Source organism: Pseudorca crassidens, chromosome 9 (genome assembly GCF_039906515.1).
Source record: "Pseudorca crassidens isolate mPseCra1 chromosome 9, mPseCra1.hap1, whole genome shotgun sequence".
NCBI classification, from domain to species: Eukaryota; Metazoa; Chordata; class Mammalia; order Artiodactyla; family Delphinidae; genus Pseudorca; species Pseudorca crassidens.
This window is the reverse complement of record NC_090304.1, coordinates 72,298,476-72,312,550: the sequence shown is the minus strand read 5'-3', so window position 1 is coordinate 72,312,550 and position 14,075 is coordinate 72,298,476. Positions and strand designations below refer to the sequence as shown.

Here is a 14,075-nt window from a genome sequence, read left to right as displayed (position 1 = left end):
CAGTAGCTGTCATATATTTGTGTGGCAGAGTTTTAACATTTGTAAGTGCTTTCATTATATTTCCTCTTGTTGGAACTCTCCAACATTAAGAAGATGTAAAATAAAGACCAGTATCAGTGGTAAAATCCCAAGCTCCGAATGGTTACATATCTCGCCCAGGACTACACAAATTATGGTTAGACTTGGAACCATGTATCAACCCCGGCCCCTGTTCTACCACAACAGTGTTCACTATCAGAACTCAGAACTCAAAACCTTTACTGATATATTATCAGTAATAACTGATTTGTCCCAACATTTTGCCTGCTAAATACAAAATAAAACTACCACAAAATAATTTTTTAAATTCATAAAATAATGAACTTGTTAATTCTGTATTCCATGTATAGTAGAACTCACCACCACAGTGTATATAAAGCATAACTTTAAAGTTTGCATGTTATGAGTGAGGAAACAAAGGCACAGTAAAGTGGCCTACCTACCCTAAAAAGTGGAATGGGGAGAGAAATCAAGTAATTTCAAAATTTGTTGGTGGTCAAAAATAAAGCCACATGACTATATAACTCAGAAAGCACAGAGAGGTAAAAAGTACATACGAATTGATCAGAAGGTAAATATTTGAGAAAGAAAATATATCGCGTTTAATAGAAAGAGAATATGTTAAGTCAATGAATTCTGGGAAGCACTGGAAAAAATAGACAAGATAACAAAGATGAGATAATAGATGTTTACAGTCCTGCGAGCACATTTATGAAGTGAGCCCAGGACACCGTTGGCATCTGGCCACAACCTGAACTGCAGAGCCTCCTCTCCTAATTGTTTTGGAATCAGGACCTGCTTTTTGTGTTAATATTATGAGAAAAGATACATGTAAATGTTATAAAACTTAAAGACTTTGGAAGGGGAGGGGCAATAAACAAGAGGTATTTGAATTAATAAGCTCACATGGGGAGAGTCTTCAGTTATAAACAGAAGTATTTTATTTAGCCTGTAAGATGTGTTGGATATAGAAATGTTGCTATATCTTCTAGAAATGCAGTTCTAGTTGGTATATATAAACTCAGTGATTCTGTGAATTCACACTGCCTCACCTATTCTACCTGGTGGCCACTGCATGGGATAAAAATTCAAGGCTAGAAATGAGGAGAGCTCATTTTCCTTATATGGTGGCTTTTGTAAATTAGTATGGGTCACCACCTGTTGTGTAGCCCACTACCTCAGCTACTGTCCTGGTGTCTCGAGGCCACCAAAAAAGGGAAGCACTTACAAGCAGGATACTGAATGAGGCTTTCAAACATTTCCAATAGTGACTAATGTGAAAAGTTTTAGATGATTACATATTATATTATGTACACAGTCGCTGATATTTTTTAGTCTATTGATTTAAAAAAAAATAAAGCTGATAGAAAGCCCACAATTTAAAAAACCCTAAAGAATTGCTCAGCTTTTACTTTCTGTCTGTAAAAATATGTTTATAGTTTTCCATATTAAGCTAAGCCTGCAAATTTATATATTGGATCATTCCAAATTATAAATAATCAAAGCAGCGCACATCTACATCTATTTATATATAAAGAGTAGCATGAAATGTGAGGAGCCTACCTGCTCACATTTCAACTTACCTGGGCTGCCTTAGCTTGCATACGTTTCCTTTCCTGTTCTTCTTGATGGAGTTTTGCTTCTAACTCTTGCATTTTTTTCTAGTGATAAAAATATTAAAAGTGATAATAGTGAAAAGAGTTTCAGTGTCTATTTGTAAAATTTTTATCCATGACTCTCCTTTGCAATTCCACAGAATTATGGGTAAAATTCACGGGCAAAGAACACAGCCTCTGTATGAAGCCATATAGGCTACAACAGCGGTCCCCAACCTTTTTGGCACTGGGGACCGGTTTCTCATGGAAGAAAATTTTTCTACGGATGAGGTTGGGGGGGGATGGTTCAGGCAGTAATGTGAGCCACGGGGAGCAGCAGATGACGCTTTGCTCGCTCACCCACCACTCATCTGCTGTGTGGCCCGGTTCCTCATCAGTTGGGGACCCCTGGGCTACACGGAAGCTGAATCTGAAACTTTATAGTCTCAGTGGTATTAAATACTTCCCAAATGAATCAATTAAGACTAAAATTAGGACTTCCCTGGTGGCGCAGTGGTTGGGAATACACCTGCCAAGGCAGGGGACACGGGTTTGATCCCTGGTCTGGGAAGATCCCACATGCTGCAGAGGAACTAGGCCCATGTGTCACAACTGCTGAGCCTGAGCTCTAGAGCCTGCGAGCCACAACTACTGAGCCCACATGCCACAACTACTGAAGCCCGTGTGCTCTAGGGCCCACGTGCTGCAACTACTGAGTCTGTGTGCTGTAGCTACTGAAGCCCGCGTGCCTAGCGCACATTCTCTGCAACAAGAAAAGACACTGCAATGAGAAGCCCGTGCACCACAAGGAAGAGTAGCCCCCGCTCACCACAACTAGAGAAAGCCCGCGCACAGCAACAAAGACCCAATGCAGCCAAAAATAAATAAAAATTAAAAAAAAAAAAAAAAAACTAAAATTAGTTCAGAGAACAAAAACGAAGTGATACAAGCCTTAAGGATACTCAAAAACACTTCATCTTTCAACATTTTCAAAACGAACTCCTTCCTTATGTACACTAAGATGATAAAATGTGAACTTTCTCTCCAAATTTACATTTCTTCCTTTAAAAAAAATTCCCATATGTTTCTTTGCTAAAAGGTCATTTTTTTCCTATAAAATATCCAATTTTACATAAGAACCAATATTATGCATTGATGAGTATAAAAGATTCTCACTGACTTCTGCAAGGGCCTGCATTGTGGTAAGCTTGTTATACTCCTGTTCAAGAAGATCCAATTTTTCAAGTTGGTTTTGAACATGCGTTTGATCATGTTGTCGTTCTCTTTCTAGGGAAACCTGGGAAACAATATTAAATACAGCATAATAATTTGACAAAAAACTGAAAAACTAACACTGAGAGTACTATGCTACTTGTCTGGCTTTTATTTATTTTTGATTATTCAAAGTTCTTATATTTTTAGTGTACTATTTTATACTTACATATATGTTATTATACTACAAGACTATAAAACACAATCACAGTAGTCTCTGATTTTTGTGGTCTCCACTTGCCTAGTGGAGTGGCTATAAATACTTGTTGGACAAGTGAAAATAATACTTTTAGAAAGGTGTTCCTATGAATAGTTTTTCATTCATGACGTTTCTATCCTAAGTATCTGATCTACAGGTCTTAATCAAAAGTAATCTAAATTCCCTGAAAAAATTAAAAGGAATCTGAGATTCCTTCACCATATAAAGCCTTGAAACGTAACCAGGCAAAAAACCCAATAACCTAAAATGAGACTAACCAGCTTTACTTGAGAAAAGGTAGGCTATGACCATGACAATTGTAAAACTGACTTTTACAAGTCAGTCCTTTGAAAAATCAAAAAAATACTAAGTTTCTTCAGACTCACAGACTTAGAAAACAAACTTATGGTCACCAAAGGGGAAAGGTGAGGGAGACAGATTAATTGGGAGTTTGGGATTGACATGTACACACTTCTATATTTAAAATTGATCACCAACAAGGACCTACTGTATAGCATATGAAACTCTGCTAAATATTCTATAATAACCTAAATGGGAAAATAATTTGAAAAAGAATGGATACATGTATATGTATAATTGAATCACTCTGCTGTACACCTGAAACTAACACAACATTGTCAATCAACCCCATTCCAATATAAAATAAAAATTAAAAAGTACAAACTTCCAGTTACAAGTAAAATAAGTACTAGGGATGTTGTCTGGCTTTTCATACAACTACTTAGGTACTACAGAGGAATTCCAGGAAAACAATATTAAGATGAAACCAGAGGAAAATTAACAAATACAAGTGAAATCTTGTTCTTATTATATACTATTATAACATTTGGTTCTCTATACTAAGACTTGTTAATACGCTCTGAATGAAGGTTATTTACTAGACATATAGGCTACACACAAATAGTTGTAATTAGTCTGGTTCTCTAACATAGTTAATCTCTTAATTAAGGCAATAATCACAGTTTTGGTACGTAACATTTACACTTCCTCTGAATTCTACGCAAAACATCCATCATTTTTTTTTTTTTTTCAGGCTTAGGGTCAAGGATTTGAAAAGACTGCCACCTATCAGATTTAAGGACTGACAGCCACAGGATAAACCATTAAACTAGGATAAGAAGTGGAAGTATGCTAAACTGAGGTCTACTGGTAAAAAAGCAAAACATTAAGCACGTGAACTTGTAAACAGTGTATCTTCATATACAAGTCTAGCAATAGGTATCATACTAACAGAAATTTGAATATGACAAAGTAATACAAACCAATAAATTTCTCAGGAATTTGTGTGAACTACTAATTTCCTCCTACCTACCTTAGCGGATAGTTACTGCCCTTGAAATAATACATTGAGTTAAATGTTGGCACAAATCACACTTCACTTCCAATATTGGAACCACTCATAAAATGGGCTAATCAAACTTTACTGATGAAAACAGGGCTTAATTCAAAGACATACATATATATATATATATATATATATATATATTTGTCTAACAACTATATCAATATTAGTCAAGACATCTCACGGTTGTCTTACAGATGCTTTCTAACCCGAGAACAGAAATATGCCAATGAAGAGAACTGCGTATTACTGTACGTAACGTTTTGTCATTTCCAATCAGATTTAACTCACCATCCCTTCCCCAACCCCATCCATCACATAAAAGTGTCAGAGAAAACACAGAAATAATAATAATTGCATACATAGCAAGTTTGAAGAAAGGGAACTCTTCAGATGCAAAAAAGATAAATCAAAAGCAAGTAATACTGAAGCCAAATATTACATGAGGCAAGACTATAGCCTTGGTGTATAAGATACACAAGGAACGTGACATAAATTTCAGGCAACGTACCATCTGAACGATGCAGGAGCCCAAAGCCAACAAATTATCATAAATGCAGACCAGAACCAGGGAAACCCATCAAGCCCCAGCAAAGGCAAATCCACAACCATTTCATAAGGCTGCCTACACAACTTAGAAGTATGGAATTCCCAAGATAAACAACTCCAAAGAATAAGAGTTCATCATAAAAATATATATATACGTATACAGTTCTCATAAGAAAAAAAATGATTTTAAGACTGGGAATTTTTATAGTGTTCAAAGAGATAAAATGAGGGAATAAAAAGCAAAGTAATGGTACATTAAAATAACAACAAAAATAGGTGGACTGAAGAGGACCCAACTGGAAACAAAAAAATATGGTCACAAATAAACTCAATGGCATAGTAAAGAGACCTGTAATACAAATGAAAATTGCTGAAACATCCTCTTAAATATTGTTGTGCAATCAAATATTTCTTTGATATCTCCAACTATGACTGAAAGCTGACTGAGGTGGAAAGCATTTAATTTCTTTCACACTGCAGAGTACCTAGCAAAATATTAAGCATATAAACATTCAACTTTTGCATAATAAAGTTAAGATGCCCAGAAACTATGGTATTCATGATGAAATCAAATTCTACATTCATAATAGGAAAAGGAGGTATGTTTTAAAAAAATATATTCGAGACTGATATTGCAGATGTCCTCTCGTAAATGCATAGGTTACTTAAATTAAAATACCTCTGGTTTGACAGAGCAAAATATTTTTGTTAAAATAACAACTGTAAAAAAGTCTTTCAAAGTATAAAGAACCTTGAAATGTGCTACCTGAGTTGAGTCTTTAAACAAAATTCAAGAGGCAGAGAGGTACATAATATGCTTATTTATACTTCTGATAACGTACAAAGAAGTTAACATGACCTGAAAAGAAAACACAATTAAATGTGTAGTATTTTTCCAATTTAAGTAGAACTCTACCAAATACAGCAGTAACAATGAAGACCAATCAAATCTTCAGACACCATAACTGATCCCAAGTAATTTCAGTCCTGTGCTGTTGTACTGTTCCAAAGCAGAAGCTGTTAAAGCTGTGTGTAGAGGATATGGCAGTGTGTGTGAGGGTCATCCAAAAAGGAAACTCCTCTATTTAGCTTCGCTGAAAAAACAAACCACATTTTTCTCAAAGCTTCCACTAGCAGTTTTTCAAAATGAACTACTGGTACTATTATCTTTTAAGATGGACGGAGAATTGATTACTTGTAACAGCACCATTAGTCCTCACTGAGAAAAAAGGTCTTTATATCAACTTAATTTTCTCTATAACTAACTTTTCTTGAGAGTGACTCTATGAAGTAACATACCTGTTTCTCTAATACAGATGTCCTCTCCATTTCTGCATGCTTTATCATGTTACGCATGTATTCCAATTGTTTTTCTAAAAGATTACATTTATTTTCTGCAGCTAACAGCTGAGATGTCAGCTCTAAAAAGAATTCATAAGAAAAGCAGAAATCAGCTCACTCGCAGAAGTTTTAGTTTTAAGAACCTGCTTAACATGAATCTACAGTATATATAATAAACATTTTCCAGTAGCTCTAGAAGCCTTTTCAGATGACCTAAGTCATTCTCTTTCTGTATGTTAGTCTAATCTGCCTTGAATTCTGACAGTAAATATAATACAGGACATCAGCACTTGTTCCACAAAATGCTCCCAAATATAAATGTAATTTTGTAGTGCTCGAAGACACTAACCACTAGAAAACACTAATGTGGAATTTCTTTTAGAGTGATTTTACCATACTTATTTTGATAGTGTTTCATTTCTTTCATAATTAAACAAACCTTGATTGTGCTTTGATTCCTCATTCTTTGAATTCTCCCTTTCTTGTATCTGTTCATCCAGTACTTTCTTATATTCAATTGTTTCTTTAGACAAGGTTTTCACACTTTCTTCTGCCTGAATCCTTTCAAGTTCTAAACGTCGAATTTTATCTTGAAGATTCTTCAGAGCAGAAAATATAGCTGCCAAATACAAACATGGATACTATAATACATACGGAAAAAGTTCACTGAAAAAGAATAAACTCATCTAAATAAAAAATAAAATTGATGGAGGATCACTCTTTGGGAATTATCATCACATGGTAATTGTTTAAAAAACTCCATTTAAAGACATCTTTTGAGTCTCTGAAATGTGCTAGGTACTCAAGTAAAAAATGCCATGGTAAAAACATTTCAAAGATTTTATAAAATGGTAAAAATATTTAGCTAATCATACAAAATTCATAAACTGTCCCAAGGCACATTATTAACTATAAATATTTTGTTTTACTAATAGGATCACATGCAGAATCCAATTATAGAGCTAAAAATAGTCAAGCACATAAAGGACTATTTCTTTTTGATCTCAAAAAAAACCCTAAGCACTCTGCCCCTCAAAAAGCTTTTGATTATAAAATAACACATATTCACTGTAGAAAGCACAGGAAAATACAACAAAGAAAAGAACTGATAATCCTGAGATACTGACTATCAATTTTGGTCATTTCTTTCAGTCTTTTCCTATGTGTATAACATAAATTGAGATCAAAATTGATCTAAGTGTTTTCACTTAGCATTATGGAACTGCGAGCATTCCCTCATGCAATCAGATAGACTTAAAAGATTATTTCCTTGTGACCAATTAGTAATTGAAAAACTAAGTTACTGGATCAAAGAATATTCATATTTTATTTACTTATTTTTATTTTAAACATTTATTTATTTGGCCACAGACGGTCTTAGCTGTGGCACACGGGATCCTCGTTGTGGCATGCAGGATCTTTACTTGTGGCATGCGGGCTCTTGGTTGCGGCATGCGGGATCTAGTTCCCTGGCCAGGGATTGAACCCGGGCCCCCTGCACTGACAGAGCAGAGTCTTAACCATTGGACCACCAGGGAAGCCCCAGAATATTCATATTTTAAAGACCCTTGAGCAAAGTACCTTCAAAAAGTGTTTTATCAATTTGTACTTTCATCAGAAGTACATGTCTTTGCCAATATAGACCATCACTAATTACAATATCTCTACCATTCTGATTAAGAAACCCATACTACTCTGGTTAGTTTATTTTGCATTTCTATTAAAAGTTTAAATATTTTGTTATATATTGTTGGCCGTCTTTTATGAATTTCTGTGCCCATTTTTCATTAGTCTCCCCATTCCATTTTATTGTCTTTAATTCTACTTTTGATACAAAGATGTTTTGATTTTTCATAGCTATATCTAACAATCTTTCCCATCAAGTTCTTTGTTAAGAAGTTCTTCTGTAACCTCGATTAGATAAACTTTGTATTTTCCTTTATTATAGTTTCATACACTTTTACATTTAATTCTTTAAGTCAAATAAAAGTCAATACAAACATTTTTGTATTGAAGGAAGAACTTTAAATGGCAACTTTATCATATACCAAGTTCACACATATATCTATACATACAGATATAATTATTACTTACACATACCCAAGACAGTTTCAGGACTTTCTTTTACTCTGGTTTCATTAATATTATGCCAGTATTTTCATTACTAAAACTTTATAATATAAACATCAATTCTGCCAGTCTCCCACAGTATATAAATCTTTAAAACATTTCAAAATTATTCTTACCAATTAAATATTCAGAATCATTTCACCTAAACAATGATTTAAATAAAACTTCATGTAAATTATACAATAAGTAGGAAGAACTACCATCTTTTAAAAATCGAGCTTTCTCACTAAAAACAAGGCACCCATTCCCATGTATTAACCTAATTCATTAATTCAACAAGTTTTTCAGTGCCTAGGATGTGGCAGGCCCCAAATAGGGGAATGATACATTTTATAATATAGCCAGCTTATTCTTGCTGGTATGCAATGAGACTACAATCTAATTAGAAACAACACAGATATGAAACACGAATACACACACTCAGAAATCTGAAAAACCAACTGAGAAGACTAAGAGAATAGGAAAACAGCCCAGACATAAGACTAGTATTTAAAGGAACAATAATTCTTTGATATACCTGGAATAATCAGATAAAAAATGTAATAGATTTTTTTTGTGTGTGGTACACGGGCCTCTCACTGCTGTGGCCTCTCCCGCTGCGGAGCACAGGCTCCGGACGCATAGGCTCAGTGGCCATGGCTCACGGGCCCAGCCACTCCGCGGCATGTGAGATCTTCCCGGACCAGGGCACGAACCTGTGTCCCCTGCATCGGCAAGCGGACTCTCAACCACTGCGCCACCAGGGAAGCCCCACCCAACATAGGAGCACCTCAATACATAAGGCAAATACTAACAGCCATAAAAGGGGAAATCGACAGTTAACACATTCATAGTAGGGGACTTTAACACCCTACTTTCACCAATGGACAGATCCTCCAAAATGAAAATAAATAAGGAAACACAAGCTTTAAATGATACATTAAACAAGATGGACTTAATTGATATTTATAGGACATTCCATCCAAAAACAACAGAATACACATTTTTCTCAAGTGCTCATGGAACATTCTCCAGGATAGATCACATCTTGGGTCACAAATCAAGCCTTGGTAAATTTAAGAAAACTGAAATCGTATCAAGTATCTTTTCCGACCACAACACTATGAGACTAGATATCAATTACAGAAAAAGATCTGTAAAAAATACAAACACATGGAGGCTAAACAATACACTACTTAATAATGAAGTGATCACTGAAGAAATCAAAGAGGAAATTAAAAAAATACCTAGAAACAAATGACAATGGAGACACGACGACCCAAAATCTATGGGATGCAGCAAAAGCAGTTCTAAGAGGGAAGTTTATAGCAATACAATCCTACCTTAAGAAACAGGAAACATCTCGAATAAACAACCTAATGTTGCACCTAAAGCAATTAGAGAAAGAAGAATAAAAAAAACCCAAAGTTAGCAGAAGGAAATAAATCATAAAAATCAGATTAAAAATAAATGAAAAAGAAATGAAGGAAACGATAGCAGAGATCAATAAAACTAAAAGCTGGTTCTTTGAGAAGATAAACAAAATTGATAAACCATTAGCCAGACTCACCAAGAAAAAAAGGGAGAAGACTCAAATCAATAGAATTAGAAATGAAAAAGGAGAAGTAACAACTAACACTGCAGAAATACAAAAGATCATGAGAGATTACTACAAGCAACTGTATGCCAATAAAATGGACAACCTGGAAGAAATGGACAAATTCTTGGAAAGGTACAACCTGCCAAGACTGAATCAGGAAGAAATAGAAAATATAAACAGACCAATCACAAGCACTGAAATTGAAACTGTGATTAAAAATCTTCCAACAAACAAAAGCCCAGGATCAGATGGCTTCACAGGCAAATTCTATCAAACATTTAGAGAAGAGCTAACACCTATCCTTCTCAAACTCTTCCAAAATATAGCAGAGGGGGGAACACTCCCAAACTCATTCTACGAGGCCACCATCACCTTGATACCAAAACCAGGCAAGGATGTCACAAAGAAAGAAAACTACAGGCCAATATCACTGATGAACATAGATGCAAAAATCCTCAACAAAATACTAGCAAACAGAATCCAACAGCACATTAAAAGGATCATACACCATGATCAAGTGGGGTTTATTCCAGGAATGCAAGGATTCTTCAATATATGCAAATCAATCAATGTGATAAACCATATTAACATATTGAAGGAGAAAAACCACATGATCATTTCAATAGATGCAGAGAAAGCTTTCGACAAAATTCAACACCTATTTATGATAAAAACCCTGCAGAAGGGCTTCCCTGGTGGTGCAGTGGTTGAGAGTCCGCCTGCCGATGCAGGGGACACAGGTTCGTGCCCCGGTCCGGGAACATCCCACATGACGCGGAGCGGCTGGGCCCGTGAGCCATGGCCGCTGAGCCTGCGCGTCCGCAGCCTGTGCTCCGCGATGGGAGAGGCCACAACAGTGGGAGGCCCGCGTACGACAAAAAAAAAAAAAAAAAAAAAAAACCCCTGCAGAAAGTAGGCATAGAGGGAACTTTCCTCAACATAATAAAGGCCATATATGACAAACCAACAGCCAACATCATCCTCAATGGTGAAAAATTGAAATCATTTCCACTAAGATCAGGAAAAAGACAAGGTTGCCCACTCTCACCACTCTTATTCAGCATAGTTTTGGAAGTTTTAGCCACAGCAATCAGAGAAGAAAAGGGAATAAAAGGAATCCAAATCTGAAAGAAGAAGTAAAGCTGTCACTGTTTGCAGATGACATGATACTATACATAGAGAATCCTAAAGATACTACCAGAAAACTATTAGAGCTAATCAATGAATCTGGTAAAGTAGCAGGATACAAAATTAATGCACAGAAATCTCTGGCATTCCTATACACTACTGATGAAAAATCTGAAAGTGAAATCAAGAAAACACTCCCATTTACCACTGGAACAAAAAGAATAAAATATCTAGGAATAAACCTACCTAAGGAGACAAAAGACCTGTATGCAGAAAATTATAAGACACTGATGAAAGAAATTAAAGATGATACAAATAGATGGAGAGATATACCATGTTCCTGGATGGGAAGAATCAACATTGTGAAAATGACTATACTACCCAAAGCAATCTACAGATTCAATGCAATCCCTATCAAACTACCACTGGTATTTTTCACAGAACTAGAACAAAAAATTTCACAATTTTTATGGAAACACAAAAGACCCCAAATAGCCAAAGCAATCTTGAGAACCAAAAACGGAGCTGGAGGAATCAGGCTCCCTGACTTCAGACTATACTACAAAGCTACAGTAATCAAGACAGTATGGTACTGGCACAAAAACAGAAATATAGATCAATGGAATAGGATAGAAAGCCCAGAGATAAACCCACGCACATATGGTCACCTTATCTTTGATAAAGGAGGCAGGAAGGTACAGTGGAGAAAGGTGCTGGGAAAACTGGACAGGTACATGTAAAAGTATGAGATTAGATCACTCCCTAACACCATACACAAAAATAACTCAAAATGGATTAAAGACCTAAATGTAAGGCCAGAAACTACCAAACTCTTAGAGGAAAACATAGGCAGAACACTCTATCACATAAATCACAGCAAGATCCTTTTTGACCCACCTCCTAGAGAAATGGAAATAAAAACAAAAATAAACAAATGGGACCTAATGAAACTTCAAAGTTTTTGCACAGCAAAGGAAACCATAAGACCAAAAGACAACCCTCAGAATGGGAGAAAATACTTGCAAATGAAGCAACTGACAAAGGATTAATCTCCAAAATTTACAAGCAGCTCATGCAGCTCAATAACAAAAAAAGAAACAATCCAATCCAAAAATGGGCAGAAAACCTAAACAGATATTTATCCAAAGAAGATATACAGACTGCCAACAAACACATGAAAGAATGCTCAACATCATTAATCATTAGAGAAATGCAAATCAAAACCAATGAGATATCATCTCACACCAGTCAGAATGGCCATCATCAAAAAATCTAGAAACAATAAATGCTGGAGAGGGTGTGGAGAAAAGGGAACCCTCTTGCACTGTTGGTGGGAATGTAAATTGATACAGTCACTATGGAGAACAGTATGGAGGTTCCTTAAAAAACTACAAATAGAACTACCATATGACCCAGCAAATCCACTACTGGGCATATACCCTGAGAAAACCATAATTCAGAAAGAGTCATGTACCAAAATGTTCATTGCAGCTCTATTTACAATAGCCTGGAGATGGAAACAACGTAAGTGTCCATCATCAGATGAATGGATAAAGAAGATGTGGCACATATATACAATGGAATATTACTCAGCCATAAAAAGAAACGAACTTGAGCTATTTGTAATGAGGTGGATAGACCTACAGTCTGTCATAGAGAGTGAAGTAAGTCAGAAAGAGAAAGACAAATACCGTATGCTAACACATATATATGGAATTTAAGAAAAAAAAATGTCATGAAGAGCCTAGGGGTAAGACAGGAATAAAGACACAGACCTACTAGAGAATGGACTTGAGGATATGGGGAGGGGGAAGGGTAAGCTGTGACAAAGCGAGAGAGAGGCATGGACATATATACACTACCAAACGTAAGGTAGATAGCTAGTGGGAAGCAGCCGCACAGCACAGGGAGATCAGCTTGGTGCTTTGTGTCCGCCTGGAGGGGTGGGATAGGGAGGGTGGGAGACGCATATTTATACATATGTATATGTATACATGATTCACTTTGTTATAAAGCAGAATCCAGCACACCATTGTAAAGCACTTATACTCCAATAAAGATGTAAAAAAAAAATGTAATAGAAAAAGAGAAAATTAATACAAGCCATTTGAGTTGTTTTGCCTGTTTTGAACCACTGAGTATTTACTAAACTTTGTAATAGCAAACATTTCTTGCATTCCTTCATTAAACTGTACCTAACAGTAAATGATTTTGCTAGTATTTTATTTTTGCATTTACAGTTATTATTGCAATTGGCTGGAACACTCTTTTTTGATACATCACCCACTACGATATTGCAGGGATATGCTAGATTAACGAAAAGACCCAAAAAGTATATGCTTTCCTTCACTGCATTCTGAAATGGCTAATATACCATGGAGATTGTTTATTTAAACATTTCTCAAAACTTATTCCCTAAAACTACTCGGGGCTAGAACCTTACCGAGACTTTGACAGTTTTAAGCATTTTTTTCTAGTCAACCCCCTCCCCCTCATTTCTGTTTAAAAATATTTTATTAAGACACCCAAATTTATTAACAGAGAACTGAACTTAATAGTCCTACAGTCATCTATCATATTCTCCTTATTTCTAACTATGTGAATAATTGATTTACGTTCTTTCCTTAAAATCTTAGCATTTCTTTAGAATCTTTCTCAGAAGTTCCTTGGAATCTTCAGCATTTTTATTTCAAAACAAAACAAAAGCCAAACATTACTTCTTTCTCCCACTTGTCTTAGCTCTATTGGTTCTTTAACAAACTTGAATTAATGCTTCGGTTTTCTTTTTCCAGTTTCACTGACAAATACTTGACATACATCAATGTATAAGTTTAAGGTGTCCAGCATGATGGGTTGATTTATATGTATTGTTAAATTAAC

At 35.6% G+C, this 14,075-nt stretch overlaps 1 protein-coding gene and 1 non-coding gene across 4 annotated transcripts in view; both read right to left on the bottom strand.

Moving 5' to 3' along the window:
* The window catches only part of CEP57 (centrosomal protein 57), a 47,515-nt gene that overhangs the window by 11,147 nt on the left and 22,293 nt on the right, over positions 1-14,075 (bottom strand). For 2 of the 3 annotated variants that reach the window (XR_010946246.1, XM_067750764.1), the window contains exons 3-6: positions 6,798-6,977; positions 6,317-6,438; positions 2,815-2,931; positions 1,623-1,700 (exon numbers count right to left, since the gene is read on the bottom strand). Coding sequence is in view for 2 of the 3 variants with exons in the window: in XM_067750764.1 (XP_067606865.1) it covers positions 1,623-1,700; positions 2,815-2,931; positions 6,317-6,438; positions 6,798-6,977 (497 nt within the window). In the remaining variant the exon portion in view is untranslated. The remainder of the gene's footprint in view (positions 1-1,622; positions 1,701-2,814; positions 2,932-6,316; positions 6,439-6,797; positions 6,978-14,075) is intronic. The other variant, XM_067750765.1, reaches the window with a different exon arrangement.
* Positions 7,824-7,896, bottom strand: TRNAD-GUC (transfer RNA aspartic acid (anticodon GUC)). The gene has a single exon. It is a non-coding gene; the product is annotated as a tRNA-Asp (tRNA).